The 25,922-nt window shown below is 38.9% G+C and overlaps 1 protein-coding gene across 1 annotated transcript; it reads right to left on the bottom strand.

The window, feature by feature from the left end:
- Positions 1-4,401: 4,401 nt before the first annotated feature.
- Positions 4,402-25,144, bottom strand: LOC117301647 (ABC transporter G family member 20-like). Its single transcript, XM_033785670.1, has 20 exons — positions 24,987-25,144; positions 21,493-21,658; positions 20,143-20,302; positions 18,429-18,583; positions 17,770-17,877; positions 16,960-17,053; positions 15,911-15,985; positions 14,906-14,980; positions 14,181-14,407; positions 12,754-12,919; positions 10,848-10,951; positions 10,118-10,191; positions 9,264-9,313; positions 8,955-9,008; positions 8,486-8,556; positions 7,782-7,870; positions 6,854-6,957; positions 5,814-5,973; positions 5,307-5,411; positions 4,402-5,006 (listed from the first exon to the last, which is right to left on the bottom strand). Exons 2-20 carry the CDS (start codon positions 21,594-21,596, stop codon positions 4,900-4,902), a joined length of 2,082 nt encoding a protein of 693 aa, XP_033641561.1. The 5' UTR covers positions 21,597-21,658; positions 24,987-25,144; the 3' UTR covers positions 4,402-4,899.
- Between the last annotated feature and the right edge of the window lie 778 nt (positions 25,145-25,922).

Here is a 25,922-nt window from a genome sequence, read left to right on the forward strand (position 1 = left end):
CCTAAATTTGATAAAAATGCTGGACTTACTTACCCCTTGTGAGTTTTTCAATTTTTGGCCATAATTCGATAAAAATGCTGGACTTACCCCTTGTGGATTTTTCAGTTTTTTGCCCAAATTCGATGAAAATGCTGGACTTACCCCTTGTGAGTTTTTCAATTTTTTTTCAATTTTTGGCCATAATTCGATAAAAATGCTGGACTTACCCCTTGTGAGTTTTTCAATTTTTAGCTCAAATTCAATAAAAATGCGTGACTTACCCCTTGTGAGTTTTTCAATTTTTTGCCCAAATTTGATAAAAATGCTGGACTAACCCCTTGTGAGTTTTTCAGTTTTGTGCCCAAATTTGATAAAAATGCTGGACTTACCCCTTGTGAGTTTTTCAATTTTTAGCTCAAATTCAATAAAAATGCGTGACTTACCCCTTGTGAGTTTTTCAATTTTTTGCCCAAATTTGATAAAACTGCTGGACTTACGTCTTGTGAGTTTTTCAGTTTTGTGCCCAAATTTGATAAAAATGCTGGACTTACCCCTTGTGAGTTTTTCAATTTTTGGCCCAAATTCGATAAAAATGCTGGACTTACCCCTTATGAGTTTTTCAATTTTTAGCTCAAATTCAATAAAAATGCGTGACTTACCCCTTGTGAGTTTTTCAATTTTTTGCCCAAATTTGATAAAACTGCTGGACTTACGTCTTGTGAGTTTTTCAGTTTTGTGCCCAAATTTGATAAAAATGCTGGACTTACCCCTTGTGAGTTTTTCAATTTTTGGCCCAAATTCGATAAAAATGCTGGACTTACCCCTTATGAGTTTTTCAATTTTTTGCCCAAATTTGATAAAACTGCTGGACTTACCCCTTGTTGATTTTTCAGTTTTTTTGCCCAAATTCGATGAAAATGCTGGACTTACCCCTTGTGAGTTTTTCAATTTTTGGCTCAAATTCAATAAAATGCGTGACTTACCCCTAGTGAGTTTTTCAATTTTTTGCCCAAATTCAATAAAAATGCGTGACTTACCCCTTGTGAGTTTTTCAATTTTTTGCCAAAATTTGATAAAACTGCTGGACTTACCCCTTGTGGATTTTTCAGTTTTTTGCCCAAATTCGATGAAAATGCTGGACTTACCCCTTGTGAGTTTTTCAATTTTTGGCTCAAATTAAAAAAAAAAAAAGTGACTTACCCCTTGTGAGTTTTGGCTCAAATTCAATAAAACTGCTGGACTTACCCCTTGTGGATTTTTCAGTTTTTTGCCCAAATTTGATAAAACTGCTGGACTTACCCCTTGTGAGTTTTTCAATTTTTTGCCCAAACTTGATAAAACTGCTGGACTAACCCCTAGTGAGTTTTTCAATTTTTGGCTCAAATTCAATAAAAATGCTGGACTTACCCCTTGTGAGTTTTTCAATTTTTGGCCCAAACTCGATAAAAATAATGGACTTACCCCTTGTGAGTTTTTAAAGAATTTTTGGCTCAAACTCAATAAAAATGCTGGACTTACCCCTTGTGAGTTTTTCAATTTTTAGCTCAAATTCAATAAAAATGCGTGACTTACCCCTTGTGAGTTTTTCAATTTTTTGCCCAAATTTGATAAAACTGCTGGACTTACGTCTTGTGAGTTTTTCAGTTTTGTGCCCAAATTTGATAAAAATGCTGGACTTACCCCTTGTGAGTTTTTCAATTTTTGGCCCAAATTCGATAAAAATGCTGGACTTACCCCTTATGAGTTTTTCAATTTTTTGCCCAAATTTGATAAAACTGCTGGACTTACCCCTTGTTGATTTTTCAGTTTTTTTGCCCAAATTCGATGAAAATGCTGGACTTACCCCTTGTGAGTTTTTCAATTTTTGGCTCAAATTCAATAAAAATGCGTGACTTACCCCTAGTGAGTTTTTCAATTTTTTGCCCAAATTCAATAAAAATGCGTGACTTACCCCTTGTGAGTTTTTCAATTTTTTGCCAAAATTTGATAAAACTGCTGGACTTACCCCTTGTGGATTTTTCAGTTTTTTGCCCAAATTCGATGAAAATGCTGGACTTACCCCTTGTGAGTTTTTCAATTTTTGGCTCAAATTAAAAAAAAAAAAAGTGACTTACCCCTTGTGAGTTTTGGCTCAAATTCAATAAAACTGCTGGACTTACCCCTTGTGGATTTTTCAGTTTTTTGCCCAAATTTGATAAAACTGCTGGACTTACCCCTTGTGAGTTTTTCAATTTTTTGCCCAAACTTGATAAAACTGCTGGACTAACCCCTAGTGAGTTTTTCAATTTTTGGCTCAAATTCAATAAAAATGCTGGACTTACCCCTTGTGAGTTTTTCAATTTTTGGCCCAAACTCGATAAAAATAATGGACTTACCCCTTGTGAGTTTTTTTAGAATTTTTGGCTCAAAATTTAATAAAAATGCTGGACTTACCCCTTTTAAAAAAGAAATTTATAAATAAATAGTAAACTTGCAGGTACAACCATGTGTAAATCTCTTAGGGTGATTTTAATAGTCAATGATTTCTTTAGTTACATAATACAAAAGACAAAGACCATACTAATTTCTTTATAATTTAATTTTGACGGCAGTCTAGAAAAAGTTATTCCTTTAAAAAAAAAGCTCTTAGTATATACTGATGATAAGTAGTTCTTGTCTTACATTGCATTTAAATGTACATTTACCATAGCATGTTCTTATATATTTACTTAATTGATGATTACTCGCCAGATAAGTGCAGTTTTTTTTCACTAAAAAGAAAATTTTCTGATTTTCCTCTCAAGTTATTTTTTGTCTTTAAATGTATCATAGCATGATCTTATACAGTTAAAAATTTTACCCATTTATTCAAGATGATTTAAAATTAAAGCAATATACATTCTATGTAAGTAAATTTCAAACTTAATGTAATCTTGACGGAAATATTGCATAAAAATGTATAGTTGAACCAATGCTCAAATATCGAGCTGCTGTGCTTCAATCTTACAGTTTTTTAAGTTTAAACGCTTTTAAATGTAAATATGTGCGCTGGAGTAGAACATATTAAACCATTTAATGCTAACATTTGACATAAAGAATGACAATACAATTTAATAGCAATTGCGATCATTGTTGTCTCTTAACTCTTGTTTTGTATTTAGTCCACCGAAAACATTCATTCCTCTTGGCATACTAATCACATAAGAAAGCACATTTAGTTAAAGGCAGTGGACACTATTGGCAATTACTCAAAATAATTATTAGCATAAAACCTTACTTGGTGACGAGTAATGGGAGAGGTTGATGGTATAAAACATTGTGAGAAACGGCTCCCTCTGAAGTGACACAGTTTTCAAGAAAGAAGTAATTTTCCACGAATTTGATTTCAAGACCTCAAGTTTAGAATTTGAGGTCTCGAAATCAAGCATCTGAAAGCACACAACTTCGTGTGACAAGGGTGTTTTTTCTTTCATCATTATCTCGCATTTCGACGACCAATTGAGCTCAAATTTTCACAGGGTTGTTATTTTATGCATAATGTTGAGATACACAAAGTGAGAAGAATGGTCTTTGACAATTACCAATAGTGTCCAGTGTCTTGAAAGAGCTGTTGCCCTCGTAGTCAAAAACAGTAATCGCAAGCAACGAATTCAGGTAATAAAAGGTTAATCACACTTTAGTTGCCATGGATCCGCTAATCAGAATAGAAGATATAAGCTCTCCTGAAGATGTACAAGTTCTAAAACAGTGTGTGTCATATTTTTCATAAAACAATTCAAATACTGTTCATCAGGCCTATACGTTAAGTAACGCTGATAAATTCTAATGAACAATATTATTCCTAAGTATAATTTACAACAGATTCAGATATTGCAGACACACAGCAATGGGACACAACAAAATTGCAACCATGTAGATAAAACAAATAATTTAATCAAAAATACAAACACAATTTAGACATTTACCAGTTTATGAGGTTTAGACATTTGAAACTTTATAATACTGCTTTTAATGATGTAGTCCATATCGAACTACTACCAGCTGCTTTTAAACAGGAATGTAACATGATTAAATGATAAAAACACAACCATAAAATATGACGTAGGAGGTAAATATATCTTTCCGTCATTGTGGCGCCATCAGCATTAATAGATGTTTAGAGTCACTGGACACTATTGGTAATTTAAAATAATTGTTAGCATAAAAGCTTGCTTGGTAATGACCAATGGAAAGCTGTCTGAAGTAAATTAGTTTTTGAGAAAGAGGTATCATTTCTAACTCAAATGGTAAAAAACTTCAGCTGAAGCCTTTTATTAGGCATCTGAAAGCACACAAACACTGACAAATAATGTGCAACAAGGGTTTTCATGCAACTTCAAATTCACAAATTTGTTGTTGTACGTATGCATACATGTACAATGAGATACATCAAGTGAGAGTTCTAGTCTTTGAAAATTACCAAAGGTGTCCAGTGCCTTTAAATCAGCATAACATGTTAGTTACAAGAACAAAACAATGAACATACCTTGAAATCTAGAAGGGCAAATCGGTGAGACAGACCATTGAGGGAGAAAACTGAGGTTGGTCAAACTGCCCGTGGGGAAAGCTGCACTGGAACTGTGAAGTCACGCAACAACTAAACATCAAGTCAAAGCAGGCATGGCATGCCGTCGATGGTACTGCAAACCACCGAAAACCGAGATTACAGCAACCTATGAAGCATGTGATTCTACCGTCCACAAGTGTAGAATTCCTTGGTTGCTTGGTAAAACGTTGTATTAGGAATGTTGTGCATTCTGCTGTATCATCAAGGCTCCCAGTGGATGATACCCATGCTTATCTACATCATGTAGCCCTGTTTCAGCCCTAGGAGTAGCTGGCAACACACCCCTGGTGGCAGTCAAGTGTAGCCCTCACCTTGAAGACATTACTGTCGATCATCTATTTACTGAGACGTAAAAACCCTGCAGACATAAACAGGAACAGCACCGTCCAGGAGAGTGTGATGACGTAGCCAATCCACACCTCAAAGTGCTCCAGACCCCATCCTGTACAGGAAGATAAAAAGGGGGAAAAAATGTTCGACAGATGGAGGAGGAGGGGTAAAGTTATAGTCGGTAGGCCTTGGACAATACTGTTTACCGAAAGTGTCCAATGGCTTTAAGGGTACAAGTGTCATGACCGATATTTGAGCCCACACTCCTGCTGATTAACTCCTGCTGGGAACAGTGAACTAGACCGCTAAGCCACGACATGTAAGATACTTGAAAAGAAAATGCAGATTGTTCAAGTTGGGGGCGGGGGGGGGGGGGGGGGGGGCGGCATCGGTAAGGATCAAGATGTCTCACCTTTACTCAGAACGCCTCTTAAGCCCTCATTGGCGAAGGTTTGTGGCAGACAAATACTGATGTAATAAAGTACGTCGGGCATCGATTGAATCGGCCAAATGATACCTGGTTATGTCAAAACAAAATGAAAAATAAAGCCAATTATCAAAAATCTAAACTTGCTCAGTAAAAAATCTTTTCTAAATTTTGAATGCTTCTGGTGGTAGTTTGGAGGCCACAGTTCTGAAATTTGCATTGCAGGAAAGATCCATTAAGGCCAGAATAATACATCCTTTTCGTCTTCACCAACTCACACCTGTTATCTCTATGTAATTCCTTTTTAAACAGTGGACTCAAATCTTTTATTCAAAACATGTAGTGCTGCTGACTGCCTGGGCAGATTAATCATCCATTAGTTTAATGACCCAATTGTGACAATACCAACACACTCACACTCACTGCAAAAGATGAATAGTTTACGAGTTTTGGTGGCTTACTTTTTAATTTTTTTATGGAGCTTAAACTTACCGCTTAAGAGTAGTGTTGGATAGAAGAATCCCTGAGTTAGTTGCATGACAGTCACCTCCGTGCTACAGACTGATGAAGCAAAGAGGCCGAATGCCTGGCCGCAAAGTCCCTGAAGGAAACACATCAAGGCAACTAGGAACAGACTACCCTCGTTTGGAATCTGTGAAAGAACAGCAAATCAAAATAATAATAAAAAGAAGAAGAAGAAAAAGTTCTTGTATAGTGCATTTCACAGTAACGTCTTAATAATATTCCTTTAATCTTTCTCAGCTCCTTGTGGAGTATTAAAGGCACTGTACACATTTGGTAAATTGTCAAATACCAGTTTTCTAACTTGGTGTATCCCCCATATGCATAAAGTAACAAGCCTGTGAAAATTTGGGCTCAATCGGTCATCGAAGTTGCAAGAAAATGATGAAAGAAAAATCACCCTTATTGGCAAATTTGTGTGCTTTCAGATAGGAATAAAAGACTTCTAGCTAGAAGTCTTTTATTATTTTACTGAGAAATTACCTCTTTCTCAAAAACTATGTTACTTCAGAGGGAGTCGTTTCCCACAATGTTTTATACTATCAGCAGCTCTCCAATGCTCGTTACCAAGTCAGTTTTTAAGTTAATATTTTGTTTTGAGTAATTACCAAACGCGTACCTTCCCTTTAAGCCCTGGGCTACCATGGTTTTTTTTAATTTAAACACAATATCAACCTCTTCCCTCGCATGTACCCGTGTGACAAAAAGCAGATAAGCATCTTGCCCAAGGACACAAGTTCCATGACCAGGATGGAACCCACACTCCGATGACTTAACCACCAGAATCTAAATTTAATGCTTTAAACCACTCGGCCATGACACCCTACTAAATAAATCAGCATTACCTTGACTAAAAAAAAAATGATGACCCTACTTTTAAGCCTTTTTCTGACCCATTGGTCATCAGGCATGAGCTTGACAAATTTATGACATCCTTTTCTGACCTAAAAACTGCCAAAGTCATGCATGTGAATCACTGAGCTATCAACATTGTTAAAAAACAAACTTACACTGAAAACTCCAAGTACAAAAACAAGAACGATGACGCTCTGTAGGATTGTGAGCGTACCCTGGACTAATACATGAGACAGCATCACTTCAGTTGCACTCACACCTGGGGGAGAACAAATAATTTAAAATAGAAAATAACATTGCACTTGTAAATATATCTTAGGCCAAGTAAAAAAAGAAACATGTTTAGCGTCCCCGCCCGCTTCCTTTTTACAGGCCGCCTCCTTTTTTATTTTATTTTATTTTTTATTTTGTTATGTACATTTTTTTTTTTTTTTTTTTTAGTAGGGTTATTTTAAATGATCTCAGCAAAAACAATCTGAATGTCTTGTCTGAATGCCTCGACTAAATTGTTTCATTTATGTTTTGTGTATTTCAGCAGTAGGAAAAACAATGGATATTTGACATTTTAACAAAGAATGGCGGCCATCTTGAAATAAAAAATAATAAATAAAAAGCCCCTCTTCCTCCTTTTTTTGAATAACCCGGACGTGAAACATGTTTTGTTTTTTTACTCGGCCTTATACATCTACCCTCTTAAGGCTGAGTCACACTGCAGCGATAACCAAAACGATAATGATCACGACGCAAAGAAAACGCATTGTATTGGTTAAATTGCTCCATGCAGAATATGCGTAGGCTCATTCAACCAATAGAATGCGTTCTCTTTGCGTTGTGATCATTATCGCTTTCGTTATCGCTGCAGTTAACTCGGCCTTAACCCCCCCCCCATTGTCTCCTGCAATGCTCATTCCTTTCTTTTTCTGTGGGTTTTCTGCCTCTCTCTATATTCATGTTTTTTCCAATCGACTGCTTCTGTTACACCAGAATATATGTTCATGTTTGTTGTGTTGTCAGTTAGTCTTCGAGAAAGACTCTGCTAGGGTTGAAACGTCAGGCGTTTTTGTAGATATGCCAAGCACTTACCTGCCACCCAACTCCTGTCTAGTAATCCTTCTTTTCTTTCAATCACCAAAGACAATGCTGTAATTCCCATGGCCAAGAAAAACACAATTCTGAAAAGCAGCAAAAATAACAATCAAACTAATCTTTGTCTTCTTTAGAGGCTATAAAGTTGTTTCAAAATGTTTAAAGGCATAGAAAGAATACACTGAAAGCAAGGTGAGGTCAGATGCTGTGTACAACCCATAAATGTTGATGAGTAGATTAAGTAATACTCTGAGATAAAGAGGGGGGAGGGGCCTTAAACAAAAGTGCTCTCTGCATCACCTGAAACATTTTGAACATTTAGAGAGCCTTTAATTTCCCTCCAAAATAAAGGACAAACCTGTGTGACATGTTCCCCCAACACCATCATGTGTTAAGCACTGGGTTCTTTCTGGAGTCCTATGGAAAATCCACAGGAATACATGTACTCCTCAGATGGGATTAAGCTCACAACCTTTGCCATTCTAGAGCTTGCCCGGTGAAAATGCGATTTTAACATCTGCTAAATGGAGAGTAATCAGTTGTGACCTGGAGCGTCACTAAGTTACAGACATGTGCGCTATATAAGAAGCCACAATTATTATTTTTTTTATTAATCAAGTCGATCAAGTCTTAGGACAAAAGAACCACAAAGTTCTTTTCTATTTACCCTTTATTTGTAATTAATTTTCTTTGTGACTTACGTTACTATAATGCCGGGTGCCAGGAAGTCTATGAACTTTGTCATTGAGCTGCCGTAGATGGGTTTCTCAAACTGCAGAAAGATGAAAATAGAATCACAACAAAGGGTACAAAGTGTTTGTGGATGAGCTGATTGGCTGCAAGCTGCTTGTGGCTGCTTCAGGGTCTCTTAACTCTTTGGTGCACATGGCGGTCGCTAGCGACCACCAAAACACGTCAAATTAGACTTTTAAAAATGGCAATAACTTAAAATTACAACCCCCATATATACCGCTTTCATTCGGTTGTTTAGAGCGATTATTGAGCTTTTGTTCAGTGTGATGTTCAATAGGGGATGCTAATGAAACATTTTGAGAAAAACACGGTTGAACATGTCCTTTTTTTTGTCTTTTCTTTTTTATCTGTGCACCAAAGGGTTAAGGGTTAAATATTGTTTTTTTTTTGTACATTTTAAGTATTCAAAATACTTACAATAACTGGTATTTGAGCCACTGCTGGATCAGGTAAAAACTCTGCAGTCAGTTTCTGAAAAATAAAAGGAGTAAAAATGGAGTAGATTTTGTTGAAAGCTTGATTATGAAAACAACTGAGTGTGAAAACAAGTTTAAAAGCACCACAAACAAACTTTTTTGTGAGTAAAACTCAAGGCTTCTTCATTCTTTAGTGAAAAGATGCCAGAGTAACAAGATTCCATTTTTCGTTAGAAAACTTAAATTCACAACATGTTCAAACCACTCTCTTTAAAAAGTAAATGCAATTTTAAAGAGTTTATCGCCTTACCTGAAATGCAAGCAGCATGTCCTGCTGCAGTGCTATGGCAATCTGGGAATCTGCAGAGCAAACAAATACAAGCTAATAATCAAAAATGAAAATTTTATTTGGGCCTGTGGCCATTCCACTCTACGTGCCTGTATGGTAGCACAAAAAAAGAGGCATCAAGTCAATAGGGCTACTTACCCCCTCTCATTCTTCTTTGATCTTGTGATACATGAAAGTCTTAAGCTTGGGCGATATCGATTTATTTTATTCACGATATATCGCGATATTCGATATAATTGCGATTAATGAAATTTGACATCATCAGTCTTAAAACTCCAAGTAAAGTTGTAGAAGAGACAGTCCTAGCATAAGAGAGGTGTTCTAATGACCTATTCTTCTGGTTTTACTCCAAACCTATGGGGTGCAAGATGTCTCAGCTAGCAAATACATCGCAATATTTAATCGATATATTGCGATCCATATTATCCATCCGATATCGAAATCGTGTCCAAATTAATATCGCGATATTCGATAATATCGTGATATCGCCCAAGCTTAGTATGTCTAACTGTATGCAGTTTATTAGTGTGACCATGTAAAAACATAATTAATTTGAAATGCAATCGCATCAAATACTTGCATTTTGACACGTGCATACTTAGCATCCTACAAGCACCATACAACTCAAAGGTTTTTTAACAAGCGTGCATGCAAAGTTTTGGGAGCCAATCGGGGTTAGTGGCGAGAGATATCCATACGGTGCGCTGCCCATAGTAGCGAGGCTGCTACTTTCCATACTACGTGTTTATGAAAATTGGCCCACGAGAGTCAATTGTGAGAAGTTGGGGTTAAGGGTCAAGTTAAAATTGACTTACTTGTCATGTCCAGAGAGACATGGACCGAACCTCCATCGATGATTTGAGCAGTGGCCTTTGACGGATCTTCAAATCTTTAAAATAATCAAGAAATTTTAGAATTTTTTATTTCCCATGTAGGCCTTGAATTTCATTCTTGAAGGGGCAAAGCAGTTTTCCTCTGATAATGGGCACTTTTAAATTTGTGCATGAACTTTGCAAAGGGCACCACAACAAAAGCACAGCGCACCTCAGCAATAGACCGATCCACTAAGCTCCGCCCCATTGCGTACTGACCAATTATAACGCAACGAAGGTCTGACACTAAGGTCCGACATGCATGCGCGTATCTTGGCGCACGCGACAGAGTTGTGCAGAAAGGCATTGGAGATCCCCACGTGTTCTTGCTCACACGTGCGTCGTGGGCGGAGCCTACTGGATCGGTCTATTGCTGTCAGTGACGTGGGTTATTGCGAGGCCTGCTTTGTGTTGACAGTTTCTCAACCAAGCCATTTAACATCAACGGGAAGGGAATCGACAATGCCAACATTCCTGAAAGATAGCTCAATTGCGGGCCTAGGCATTAGTCCCTTAAACATCTAGTGCAGAAATTTGGCACTTGCACAGTAAGTGGAGAATGGTGATCGCAAATGCAGATTTTAGCGATGAGCCGAGCCATGAAAGTGTGCCTTGACCAGGAGGGTTTCTACCCATGGACAAAGTGTAAGTTGATAGCAGGATAGACTGGTACCTTGTTATGAGATCTTTAGTGAAGTTTGCTCCAAATTCTATAATGCCCCAGTAGTCCCCATTCTTTGCTCCATCCATCGCCGTACTGAAGTTTGCAACTGGTACCTTGTGGCAGCAAAGGGGGTAAAAACAAGATAATTTAACTCATCTTTTTATAGCCGTTTGTCATTACATAAAAGAAAGAGGCAAGAACAATACAACCTTTTTGTCTGGCAACTCACACCTGTTATCTCCATGTAACTCCTCTACCAAACAGTGGACTTTAACTTGAATCATCCACAAACCAGTAGGGCTGCTGATTCATCCAATTACAAGAGTAGGATCCACTGTTTGGACAAGGAATTACTTGGAGATAACAGGTGTTACTTGGTAAAGATCAAAAGGATGTACAACTTTTTTCTGAAGTGGAGCTCTCCCATTCTGCTAAGGAACTTGCCCTAGACTTTTTGTGGAAATTTTTCATAGAGAATTTTTGTATCTGGTCATGACACTTGTGTCCTTCAGCATTTTACCATTATTGCTTCACCCTTCGGATGGGACGTAAAGCTGTTGGGCCTGTGTGTTGTGAATGCAGGTAAAATAACCCAGTGCACATGGTGCACTAATTAAGAGAAGGGGTTTGCCCCGGTGTTCATGGCTTGATTGGCTGCATATTGTGACAGCACCTTTTAAGACCATAACATGGTGCTATGTACAGGAAGAAGGCCCCCCCAAAAAAATATGTTGGATTGCCCTTTCACTTGATTTTTTGCTTGGGTCAATCGTTTTTTTTTTTTTCAGATGTCAAAGAAAGCCCAAAACTGCATAAACATTTGTTGAAAGATCTAGTTGTCAAACAAGCAAGGTATTAATCATCTTATACATCTCGCTTCAAGCGCTCTTTTTGCGTCTTTATTTCGGCAAATTCCTTCAAAAACAATCAATTTCCAAGAGTCATTTCATTCACCATGTTTTTCATCCGTTCAATAAACGAGCGATATATGGGCATTACTGGCAACAGCGCCCTCTGTTGTTCAATGGAGTGTTAGACTGGTTCCTTGTGAAATCATGATGTCGGATAAACGGGCGTGTGGTTTGATATGTGACACAGGCTCGCCCTATCTGTGCGTGTGAGGGAAATCGATCTACATTTGTGCGTTATGCTTTTGTGAACGTTGAAACCACGACTGTTGCACTGGATAATTATTGTGGACTGAAAGTAGTCGGCCGAAAACAAATATGTGTGTCAAATCTACCATTTTGTAAGCATAAAATATTCTTGAATACAAAATTCGAAAGTAATAAAAGGGAAAAAAAAAAAAATAAAAAAATAAAAAACCGCGACTGAGATTTTGCTACTTTTACGGTCAGTTGGGATAGGGCAATCCTACAATTTTATTTTAGACCCAAGTCTCATTCTTACATGTATGTACCACATAAACCTTGCAGGAATTACTGACAGCGCATTAGGAACTTAAAGACACTGGACACTATTGGTAATTGTCAAAGACCAGTCTTCTCACTTGGTGTATCTCAACATGCACAAAATAACAAACCTGTAAAGATTTAAACTCAATTGGCTGTCAAAGTTGCAAGATAATGGAAGAAAAAACACCCTTGTCACACAAAGTTGTGTGCTTTCAGGTGCTTGATTTCGTGACCTCAAAATATAATTCTGAGGTCTCAAAATCAAGTAGTGGAAAATTACTTCTTTCACGAAAACTACGTTACTTCAGAGGGAGCCTTTTCTCACAATGTTTTATACCATCAACAGCTCCACATTACTCGTTACCAAGTAAGTTTTTATGCTAACAATTTTTTTGAGTAATTACCAATAGTGTCCACTGCTAAAAACAGTTAATTCTTCTCATAATTATTATTATCTGGGAACAAAAACCCCCACCAAATGAGAACAAGGTTGTCTTTACCTGATGGACAGAGTAGTTGTTGACGTTCTGCAAATATAACAGACTGAGCTGTGGTGGGACTTCGTTATTCACCACGGCAACGGGGAGATCCCTCGGATCATTGCCGATAGCGAGACAGAAGAGAGACGTCTGAAGAATGGGGATGATGATGGAGAAGAAAACCACACTGCAAGAAAAATAACTTTTGTTTAGAATCAATTAATTAATTAGGGATTTACAGTGTGATGACTTGGTCTTCACTGCCTGGTAATTACCAGGGCCCGTTTCATACAGCTGCTTTATAAGCATAAAAAATTGCTAAGCACAACAAAATGTAACTGGTTTTCTGCTCAGTTTAGCAGAAAAAAATATTTTGGGGGTTGAACAAAGAATTGACTACAGCGGGATTCGAACCAACGACCTATGGATTAACTTGCCCGCACTATACAAACTGAGCTATCTAGCCCTATATTGGCGGTGTCCCTATTTTGTCAATGTTTGTTCGGGGTGCCAATCAGAAGCCATACAACCGTTAAATGCCGTGTAGCCAGGGATCACGCCTAAATTATGATACAACCTGGGAAGCGGCAGCCATGGGATCACCTTAAGGGGATGCGACTGTTTTGTTTGAGATATCAATATAAACCACAAGGGAAACTGAGTGGGTAAATTTGTAAATGATTTGGGGGGTTGAACAAAGAATTGACTAGAGTAGATTAATGTGCCGGCGCTCTACCAACTGAGCTATCTAGCCCTATATTAAAATTTTAAAAATACTATGAAACTAGTGCTTAAAATAGTTATGCTCAGCAAAATGTTTGTAAGCAGGCTACCAGTCACAGAGTGTACAAGTGGCATGCTATTTTGGCAGATAACGTTAGTACAAAATTTGTTCTGCTTAGCTGTTTTTTTGTGCTTACGCAGCTCTATGAAATTGGGCGCTGGTTAGTGGCTAGCTATCGAGCCAAAGGTGAGATCCCTTTACAGTGGACAGACACCAACCAAGCTCGTGTATGCTTTTAATCTCATTTGGTGGGGTAGGTTAAGACGGGGTGGGCAAAATTACAGAGCTCCTGTCATCCTAGACTGGGTACCTGTCTTTATCCGAAAAGATAAAGACAGGTACCTGCTATTCAGATCCAGTGATTCCGTTGGATACAATGATATCATTGGATAAACGTGCACAGTGACATGAGCTTTCCATAGATGCCCAAACAGTACACTCCTATCACGTCCGCCATAAAATTTGACTGCGTATCTCTATGTGAAATGAATGTAGGTCAAAGGTGCATAATACAGGCCGGCTGGAGGCCGGTCTCCAGCGTTGTTCACGAGCCTGGAAGTGTGACGTCAGATGTTCAGGCTACTGTCACCCTGCCTCCGCATGTTACACTACTGAATAGGGGGAGGACTGGTACTGGGGTTGGGTCTACCAAAGTGATAATTACCCAGGATTCCTCATGATGCGTATGACGTTCTTGACCATCAGAGCCCAGAGCCTAGACAGACTGAGGAAGTCATTCTTGCAGCAGCTAGACGAAGGTCGACTCATCTGCACCTGTGAGTCGTTGTCCAGCAACAACTCTCTGTCTGACGTGTAGACTTCTTTCCCGTCTACTCCTTGAATGCTGTTCTCGGATGAGGAGTTACTGATGTGGGGGATTACCTCAGTCGGCTGAAAAAACAAATGAAATTTCTGCAAGGGGCCTTTCTTAAACCTCGTCTTGGGCTCCGTCTCCATCCTGGGCTCAGCACACTACAGACGGAGGTTGGGTTTCACTTTTCCTTTCACTTGTCTCTGTCGTGCCGTAGTTCCTTTTGACAATATATGAATTAGCCGCACTTAACAACACGGTTCGGCTTTCAGGCCTATCAGTTTGTATTCTGCAAGTGATGGTATATAAACAAACAGAGCCTCAAGCCAGAGCCAGAGACCAAGCTGAGGTTTGAGAAACGCCCATGGTTGCGAAACTCTTTGCACTTTGTCAAACAGCAAAAAAAAATTACAGGCAGCGTTGAGGCGACAAACTCCACTGCTATCAATATGAACACTATGGTTCATAGAAGAATTTGTCTAATAATGTCAGACTTGACAACGAGGATAAGATTGCAATATACTTGTTAAACAAACTACATATCCTGAAAGTATTTCCTATCACAATACTTCACCTACATTCACATGTTCCTGTGCCTCTCCGCTATTTGAAGTATCTTGCATACACAGCTTTAGGAAAACGTCTTCAAGTGTCTGAAAAAACGAAAACACAAAATGTTTTTTTTTAGTCCCTGCCTGATTTTGGTTTTACACTTGCACCAATAACAACAACGTGATAAGCAATGTTATAACACCCCATACAAAGATACTGCCTTGTATGGGCTGTTATACAACAGATGTTGGCTGCTTCTACATCTTACATCTCAGATCTCATCACTCAGTATGCACCTTTCCGCAGTAACCTAAGATCAGTCGATCAACGTCTCCTCGTAGAACATATGGCAAAGAACACATGGGGAGCACGTTCTTTCGTAGTTACTGCGGGGAAGGTGTGGAATAGTCTTCCCTACCACATCAGGAATGCAAATACAACATCTTCTTTCAAAACTGTCCTCAAAACCCACCTCTTTGCAGTTAAACAATGACCAGCGACTCTCTACAAACTGTTTCTGTTCCTTTCTTTTGAACTGTTTTATTTTGTATCATGAGCGAGCGCCATGAGCGCCTTTTTGTGGCGGATACCGGCGCTATATAAGACTCCATTATTATTATTATTATGTATGTGGTTAAAACCATGCCTTCCTTGGTGATCCCGGAACAGTCTATTTTCCCCAAGCATGCCAAGGGGAAGCAGAAGGATAACACAATAACCAGAGGATCACTTGGAAGTTGCAGTTTAAACCATAACATTTGAAGCGGTCAGTATTTCTATACCCAACGCTGTGTAAATCCTGCGGAAGGTTGTGAGGAGGAACTTTAAAGTTGGAATAACTTATTGCCCCAATTCACCTGACGTCATCATCAGAATACTCTTGGATGCGCCATTTTGGTGGGCAATGTCACTGTGCATTAGTCAGTGAAGGGCACATTTTAGGCGAGGCGGCGTTTATACGTAAACGCGTCGTGTGTGACGCGCGTGTAAGGGGTTAATAGGATCAGATAAGTATACGCGTGTCATCTTACGGGTAACTGGTGACGGTTGATCAGCTCTAGTGGGTGTGACTCCGACAACAGCTGACCGTTCCTCATCAAACCAACCTGCAGATTTGAGAAAGAATGTCTTTTCTTGTGAATTTTATATAATAATTTTTTTATATATATGTTGCTGTTCTCTTTTATGATGTCCTTTTAATCTTTTTAAAATATTGTATCATAGTTGCAATTCAGTTTTTATGCTGTGATGGCTACTGTCAATAAACCTTTTATCTATCTATCTATCTATCTACCATATATCAAAGCAATTTGGAAACACCACATGACACAACAATTTGAATTTTCCAAGGGCCCTTAAAGCCATTATACACTTTTGGTACAGAGAACACAAAAAAAAGTTCACAGATTTACAAATAATTTACAGGGTTTACAGAAGGTAATGGTGAAAGACTTCTCTTGAAATATTGTTCCATGAAATGCTTTACTTTTTGAGAAAACATTAAAACAATATAAATTCTCGTTAGCGAGAATTCATATTTATTTTAGACACATGGCATGACACGGCGAAACGCGCGGAAACAAGAGTGGGTTTGCCCATTATTTTCTCCCGACTCCGATGACCGATTGAGCCTAAATTTTCACAGGTTTATTATTTTATATATACGTTGTGATACACAAAGTGTGGGACTTGGACAATACTGTTTACCGAAAGTGTGTAATGGCTTTAAGCAGGCCCTTGAACCTACACCAAGAAGGGCTTTTTGCACTTCGAGATGACCAACAAAATAATTGGCCTAGGGCCAGGGGTTGTTAGTTGTTCCTAAGCATGCTTTACTCATTTTAATTTTTTGATAAATTAAGATTCGTGGGATTTGAAACTTTGCATGGTGGAAATACGATATAGAAAGATTTGAGGTAACACCATGTAATGACTATCTCTAATGAGTTGGGGTGGTTCTGAAAAGAACCGTTGGTTTCAACTCGACGTTTCAATCAGTATGCTCTGATCTTCTTCTGGAGAAATGACGATTCCCTCCAAATTTAGGAAAACATTTAAAAGAGAGTGTTTATCCACTTACGATGTTAGCTTGACGAGCTTCCTCAATGTAATGGGTGGTCAGGATGATCGTAGTCTGTGACTTTTGTGCAAATTGGATTAAATGGTCCCAAATCCTTGTGGGAAAAACACAAAACCAAGGTTAATATTTTACACAAACACTTAGCAGGACAGCAATTTTCTCCACAAACAATACATACAATACTTGCTCGGTCCAATTCCGTAATGTTGTTTACTAGAATTTTGCTTAGCAACTTTGCATGATAAGCAAAGTATTAGTCAAGTCCCATCCACAACACCTAAATCAAAGTTACTTCAAAGTGAAATGGTTCTCAAAATGCTTTATACTTTCTAGACTTGTGGACAAGTCGTTCAATTTCTGTCGCGGTGATAGCGTTCCCAATCTCCCCGCGATTCCTGCGGTATTCTCGCGAGACTGCTGGCCCCGCAAGACAACTGCTCTCACGACTCTGGTCGGCAACCAGCAGTTCGCGCGAGAGCAGTGATCACGCGAGAGCACTGCCACAACTCGAATATCTCACCGCGGCAGACCATTAACGACTTGTCCACAAGTCTATATACTATCCAAAGACACTGTACCACTAACCAAGTAAGTTGTTATTTCCATTAGTTTTTAAGAGTGATTCCCTTCAACATGTTTCATCAATCGAATAAACAAAAAACAGTAGAACACTTTCAGAGAATCAGGATTCGAACCCTAGACCATCTTACTCAACTTTGAGTCTTTTAGCCCCTTCCGTTATTGGAGCATTCCCTAATGGTAAACAGAACACTTTCCAAGAATCCTGATTCGAACCCTAGAGCATCTTACTTGATTCTCAGTAGTGGATCCACTCCGACGGTTGGTTCATCCAGGATGAGTAGAGGAGGGCTCTGAACCAGGGCAGCAGCAAAGGATACCCTACGCTTCTGTCCTCCGCTAAAGAGAGATATGAGAGAAAGGGAAAACACAAAAGACTTACAGATAAAAACAAACTTGGATTTCTCCATTAATCAGAGTTTTTCAGCATGTTCAGAGTCGTATTTTATTGTTTATTGACACTTGAGAAAAGAAAAAAAAAGCTGTTGCAAACTTCTTAGTAACCAAAAGGACACAATATGGTATAAATGCAAAAAGAATAGTTAGTAGCCTGGCGCTTCGACCCTTTCTCAAAGCCAAAAGGTTTTCTCATTTTATTATCTGAGAAAAAAAATTAGCTGTTGGCTAACTGGTTTAATACCAACCAAGAGGACCTATGGTACAAATGCCAAAAAAAAGTCCTGACATTTCGATCCTAGCGGCGTCTTTCTCAAAGGCTAAACTAACACAACACACAAAAACTGGTGTAACAACAGTCAAGATTTGACCACAAGAGGTAGGAACACAAAAGACAAATTCAATGATGGGAAGAGCGCTAATTAGACATACTAAAAAGGGGATATCTGTGAAGAGAAAAAAAAATCAAATTTATTGTATGCAAGCATCTTTACCTGAGATTGCCAACCCTTGACCCCAAGCCAGGGAGGTTTAGAAGCTCTATAAGGAATACCTTCCTCTTCTTGAGATCGGCCTTGGCCATCTGGTGAATGGTCCCAAAGTAGTTGAGGGTCTCGCCGATAGTGAAGTCATCAAATAGGGCTGTCTCCTGCAAGGGTCAAAGGTCAAAGGTCAGATTAGAATGTGTGTTACTGTTCAATAGATTGGTCACCAATCTACCTCTTGTGTTACACTGGGATCCAGATAATAATAATAAAAAAATAATAATAATAACCGTATTTACAACGCGCCTTTTGCCAAAGGATACAAAGCGCCAGGTACTATTACTGCAAGGAGTGGGGCGAATTTTGAGATATAAGACCTAATCCTTAAGCACCATGTAATGGTTTACAAGGTGCTGTGGCGCAATATGCTGCCAATCCAGCCAGGAACACCGGGGCGAACCCCTTCTATTTTCGATAAGTGCACTGGGTTATTTTACATGCGCTTATACAACACATGGGACCAACGGCTTTACGTCCCATCCGAAGGACAAAGCAATGGTTATGTGTCTTGCTTAAGGACACAAGTGTCACGGCTGGTGAATCGAACCCACGCTCTGCTGATCAGAAACACCAGAGTTTGAATTCGGTGCTCTTAACCGCTCGGCCACGACACTCCCGTGGCCAGATATCAGGAGGTATTTTGACATGTGCCCTTTCCACCTTTCGATAACCCCCAGAGTTATAGATTCCCAAAGGTTTTTGTGAACAGTATCCTCGTTGCTAGGGAAGTATCAAAGAGCCTGACTTATTTCATGTGGAAATCCTAACAGACTTTTAAAAAGTCTGAAACTACTCATCACTGAAAAATGTGTTTTGTGTTTGGGTGTGAAGGTCACTTTATTTATTCATTAATCTGGTTGTGATTGCTAGAAGGATAGACTTTGATATTGGACCCAGAACTACTTAAAACTTCCCGGGGGCAAGTATGGGCTACTTTACCGAAAGTATAAGGGCAATTCTACGGTCAGTCGCATTACACTTTTCAGTGTCATTTCTCGATCTTGGTGCTAGAAGTTCTATGTGAGATACTCTTTCCACTAAGTTTATAGACTGATTTGTACTTGACACCCAAGGCTTTGAATTGATAATATAAGAAATGTTGTGGGCTTTGTGCTCTTGATGTTATAGCGTTGTAAAAAGCGGTCAGTCGCATTACACAAAAAGGACATCATGGTAAAAAACAAACTTGTCACAATTCAAAAATGTCCTCTATCAAAAAGCTTGCGAAAGTGTTACTATTATGTAACACACAACTCTTATACATGAGTATCCAACAGGATACTTATAAATGGTCAGCAACTTGAACTTTTAAGTATACATGGCAAAACCATGCATGGTTTTGTCATGTATACCTAAAAGCATGGTCAGTCGCATTACGGTCAGTCGCATTACAGTTTTCCAGTCAATTAAGCCAAGCCTACATGGAGCCCAAGCTGAGTTCTTATTTGGCAAAATTGGGTTCATTCCTTGTCAACAACTAAAAATAAATTGGTTTCATATGTTAGCTATAACTTCTAAGTGGTACGAAAGTTGTGACAAAAACTTGATTTTTGGGTGTCATATGTCCATGTTTGCTTGGAATTGCCCATATACACAAGGCCTGTTTGAATGATAGTCAATGGTCATCAGACAATAAGAGAGATTTATTATCTTTAAGACATACCTGAGGCATGTACCCAACCATGCTACCTGGTATTCCAAGCCCCTTGGTCCCAGGGGGTTTCCCCAATGTCAGGACGGTACCTCGGTCCGTCTTGAGACGACCCAGAATGCATCGCAGGAGGGTAGTCTTGCCACAGCCACTTGGTCCGAGAAGTCCGTAGCTTTATTGTAGTCAATAATAATAATAATAACACATTCTTATTTAGCGCATTTCACAATAAACCGTATCAATGCACTTACATTAGTCCCCTGGTCATTGGGCCAATAAACATCCCTTTAATCTTTCTCAGCTCCCATTAGGGAGTATACAGCCTCGAGCTGCCGTGGCGCTCCGAAAGCTTGTCATTCACAATATCAACCTCTACCCTCGCAGGTACCCATTTATACCCCTGGGTGAAGAGAAGCAATTATAGCAAAGTATCTTGCTCAAGGACACAAGTGTCACAAACGGGATTCGAACCCACACTCCGGTGACTTAGCACCAGAACTTGAGTTTGATGCTCTTAACCACTCGGCCGCGACACTCTACAAAACTAAACATACAAAATGAATGGGACGGTGGTGTAGATGATTTGTCTTGTGACTCGTGACATCACAGTTTAACATTAGAGCCCTACAGACGACAAAATGGGTCCAATTTCATAGCTAAGCACAACAAGTGTGCTTACTAGAATAAGGTTACCAGCCACACTACCATGTCACAGATACAATGTGTGACTGGTATCCTACTCAATTCTGCTCAGCAGGAAATTGTTATTTTAAGATCAGCAATATTTTCTGCTTTAAGAAACCATATGAAATTGGGCCCATCCCCCACAAAGCATCTCATGAATTAAAAAAACACGAAATTATTTCTGTAATATTTTGCAATTTGAGCATTGTAGCCTATCTACCACAAACTGCTATGACAAAGCCAAAATGTTGCATCTCAGCACATACTGGTTTTGTGTGTATTCATAGCGAGATGTGACATTTGACATTTAATTTTTTGCACATTTTTGCTCGGACACAACAATGTATAAAGTTAAAGGAACACGTTGCCTTGGATCGGTCGAGTTGGTCTTTAAAAAGCATTTGTTGTATATTGCGCATGGTAAGAAAGATTTTTTAAAAGTAGAAAACAATGACACACACAAATTTGCCTCCCATAAATGGCCGACCACAGTAGTTGACGAGGTAAAAGGAAAACCATGCAATTTCGATGCAAATTTGTGTGGATTATTGTATTCTACTTTTCAAATATCTTTCTAATCACATGCATTTTCTAACGAACGGTTTAAAATGCTTTTCAGAGACCAACTTGACCGATCCAAGGCAACGTGTTCCTTTAAGACCTCTTTGTTTGACTTACATGGTTCCCCGAGGTACGGTCATGTTGAGATTCTGCAACACATCGAGACGGTGAGTTCCTCGACCATAGTGTTTACAGACATTGTTACATTCAATAGCATTCATGGTTCATTCAGCCCTTGTGGTTTGATCCTTCAACACGTAACAAGCTGGACAGCGTTCACAATCTAAAAATAGAGCATTGAAAAGCCATTGGACACTTTCGGTATTAAAACAGTATTGTCCAAGGCCCACACTTGGTGTATCACAACTTCTATATAAAATAGGGGGAGGGGGCCTAACGAACCTGTGAAATTTTAGGTCATCGGAGTCAGGAGAAAATAACAGGAAAACCCACCTTTGTTTCCGCACGTTTTGCCGTGTCATGACATGTGTTTAAAATAAATCCGTAATTCTCGATATATAGAGAATTGATATTGTTTTAATGTTTTCTCAAAAAGTAACACATTTCATGGAATTATATTTAAAGAGAAGTCTTTCACCATTACCTTCTGTAAACCCTGTAAGTTATTTGTAAATCTGTGAACTTTTATTTTTTTTTCTGTTCCGAAAGTGTCCAGTGGCTTTAAGAATTTACTTTTTGCACTTTAAACAAAGATTAAAACACAGTTGTATGCATCTCCGGTACTTGTATGATGATCGTAATAATTATCTTAACCCTCAATCCTCTTACCATCGGGAGGATCGAGGGTTACGGTAATCGCAATCACAAATACAATGCAGACTGCAAACTTGTGCAAAAATATAATAATATTTATAGTGTAACACAATTTGCAATTATGCACTGAACATGACACTTGACACTGGACATCAGTGACACTCAGTGACAGCTAGTGCATTACTACACTAGTGGCTGCAGACAAGTAAAGCTATGAGACTATGCAGATTTTTCCACGAATCAAGAATTGTTTTAATTTCTTGACTTCCTCGTAGGCCTTGAGTTGACAATCGTTTGTTTTTCAGTTTTCATACTAACTAGCGGGATGCCGCTAGATGATGAAAATCCTTTACACAAATATTTCGAAATGTAATGTGGGTGAGGGTGTTATACGCCTCTCTTAATATTTATGCATGGCGTCATCATTCTAACCCAAAATGAAGCTATTGCACACGGCCGCCACTACTTGCAGTGGCTGCGCCAACCTCGTTTTGGGTTAGACGATGTACCTTATACATACTTCTAGAAACTATAAGGCTCCCCCGTGAGCCTTATAGGGGTCTAATATTTTGGGCCTCCTTAACGCTATACGTTTTTCAAATCAGCGTTGATAGGTGAAAGTTTTACGACCGTTAGCCAGCAATAACTAAAGTTTCTTTTGTACTACACTACCAAAACTTTCCACACACACTCAATATACATTCATAATGCTTGCATTTCCTTTTTGTTGAGTGAAATAAAAAACATCGTCAAAAAATGACATTTTCTGCTCGGTACTCACTGTTGTTTTTCTGCCGCATCGCACCAGCCTACTACATGTAGATCGACGAATTGCCGAGCCGCGGCCGAGTCGAACTGTAAAAGCGGTGTTACAAGGCAGTGCAGCAGTGTGTGGGTGCTGTCCGTTTACAATACCCGCCGTTCACGCATAAACCTTGCACGCATTGTGGCGGCCATATTGGATTTGGGATTTTGAGGCATTATTTTTTAGCTTGGCATACAGCAAATTCGAGCTCAGCACCCCTCAATGCCCCTTAATAACTTGTATGACATAAATTAACACAATTTGCCTTCAGGGTTGATTTTTTTTTTAAAGTTTACCCAGTGTTTCTTGGGCCCTTTACTTATTCATCGCGAAATTTTAATGACACAATTTCTGACCGTTCATGTTCACGCTGCTCTAGGAACAAACCTCCATACATCCCATATCTCTGGAACCCTATATCGGTCAAACTAAATAAAAACGGTAAATTCGTCCTCACTCCTTAATTTTCTCTAACTTATTTCACTTTCAGAAAGCATGTCAAGTTATTTTTAGGGTTTGTTACGTCCAGTTTCGGTCAGTTTTGTAATAGACAAACTCCTAAAAATGTACCTCATTCAGCCGCATCGGAGGGCTCTTTTGTTAACATTATCTCCAGTAACCAACCCGACGGGCCGATTCCTAAAGTAGGCTACAAAATGGATTTGGCAAAATGTACATTCTGAGACCTGACCGACACACTGCTCTAACCAATTTTGTGAGTGGTCTTACTCAAAAGGAAACTTAATTTCGTTTTGCTCCACAACTTTGACCAAATGCAAAGTTCCTTTTTTACAGCTTCAAAACAGCCTTTAACGTACGTGTATAAGTTTCACAAACTTCCGTGTTGGGGTAAACTCTGAAACTGCAACATTATACCTCCATGAACTTACCGTATTCTAAAACGGTATTCATGTACTCATTTGAGTTTACTGCCAACAAGAATCACAATGTGTACACTCTTTTCTTGTAAATAATTTGTTCTATAAAGATAGTGTCCATAGTCTAAAAACAGCAAGATACGTTTTGCATCAATAGTGCAATTTCTAATTCTGTATGGAGATTTATTGTAAGTCCGAGGTCGCCACCCACTTTCAACCTAAAGTGGTCCCACGGCGACCTCCTTCACCAAGCAACAGGTGGCCTGTCTCAAAACCAGACAACACACCACTCACAATACACTGACCAGAATGTGAGGTTGGGCTCGATTTCACATGCTTACTTTATTTGTGTAAGCCCCCGCCCCAACCCCAAAATGTTATTAATAGACACCTTTCAGGCTCCTTCCAACCTATGGCCTTACCCAATGTTTCCAAATTATAAAGCTTCCGTTTGATCCCATCCGCCTTGTCCATAATTCTCATGCCGATTGGAAGTGACTGCTTTTTTTAAAATTATTCTCCATTTAAATTTAACATTTTCAACAAATGAGTCACCTGATTTCTAGGAAGACTGGTAACAACATCGACCAGTGGTTGACACATGGTCGCCTGCGAAACATCAATCTGTGAGTGAGTTACTTCATTCATTCAATGCAAATTCGTGAGATTTGTTTCAGTTTTGTCCTGGCACCCAGCCTCTTCGAATGAATGAACCAATCCGGAGAACAATGCTTAGTACAACACGAAAGTAACCCGACCAAAAAGGGCGGATCGAATGGCAGGTGGGCGGGCAAGGGGCAATGAGTGAACCAATCCGGAGAACCATCTGCGAAACACTGTCCAATGACTCATGAGTCACCTGTCAATAGGGCCTATGTCATGATCATCATCAATTCATACGCGACTTGGGTACGAAGTGACTTATGTACGAAGTGGCTTGGGTACGAAGTGACTTGGTTGGATAAATTACGGCATGGTCGTGATGATTACGTAATAAATAATTTAAAAAAACATAACAATACATTGATAAAAACATCCCCAAACAAAATGCATCCTTGATTCCTTCTCTCCTTGTTTAAACTATAGTGCAGCCTCCTCACGATGAAAAGATGCAAAAAATGCTTTAATCAAACATTTAGACAGCCATATCTTACCTCAACAAGGACTTTATACCTTCATGGACTGTTTAGAGTTATTAAGTAAAATTTGACAAGATGATCGACAAAAACAAATGAACCTTTGTATCAGTCAGCTGATACACTCCCCTTTGACATGTTTGATGTTCTGAATAGGGTTTGAGACCAATAACAAATACATACAATGTTGAGCTTTTCAATGCCCAAAGCCGCACACGATTGTGCGTTGTTTGTGGTACCAGCCTAAGCCAGGCCTGAAGTTTCTGAAACCCCAAGAGGGCGCTCTTCACTTTAGACAATATTATTATTTTATGGGAAATAATTTTGCTAATAAAAATTAGGCTTTCATTTTTGTTTTAAACCACGGCATCGAGTCACAAGCAATGTGCATGTTGGCCCATTTCTGCTGGGGAACAACAAACTTCCTTTTTTGTTTGTGCTAAAGCATTAGGCTCATAGCAACTGTATTTGGTTCAACATTTTGGATTGTTTTGGGGTAGGGGTTTACCCAAATATTATTTTTTTAAATAACAGGCCAAAATGTAGAGCATATTATGACTTATTAAAATATCCTTTAAACTCGATCAAAGGAAAAGGAACAAACTAACTTGCCAGGGCCCAATTTCATAAAGCTGTTTGGCACAACAACAAAATCGCTTTAAGAACAGAAAAATGTTGCTCAGCAAAAACAGGCTACCAGCCAAAATACAATGTATGTTTGTTGTTTTCTCTGATTCCAAGCTGATTTTGGCTATTTAACAGCAAAACTTGCTAAGCACAATTCTCTGCTAAAAACCATTATGACATTGGACCCTGTTGAGTCTAGATCCTTTTGGACTAATAAAAAGACTTAAGTTGACCCTAAACAGCCCCCCACACCCCAACCCCACACATCACAGCAAAAACAAATGTATAAACACAAAGTGTACCGGTAACTAATGATTTTTTACCCAT

The sequence above is a fragment of the Asterias rubens genome, chromosome 17, assembly GCF_902459465.1.
Source record: "Asterias rubens chromosome 17, eAstRub1.3, whole genome shotgun sequence".
In the NCBI taxonomy this organism is placed as follows: domain Eukaryota; kingdom Metazoa; phylum Echinodermata; class Asteroidea; order Forcipulatida; family Asteriidae; genus Asterias; species Asterias rubens.

Bases quoted from the DNA above. Each gene is read 5' to 3' on its own strand.
- LOC117301647 (XM_033785670.1), bottom strand. From the start codon at position 21,596: ATGAATGCTATTGAATGTAACAATGTCTGTAAACACTATGGTCGAGGA. The intron at 20,303-21,492 runs GTAAGTCAAACA...ACTACAATAAAG, and splicing joins ACCGTACCTCGGGGAACCAT to CTACGGACTTCTCGGACCAA. The intron at 15,986-16,959 runs GTAAGTGGATAA...TCAAATCTGCAG, and splicing joins AAGCTCGTCAAGCTAACATC to GTTGGTTTGATGAGGAACGG.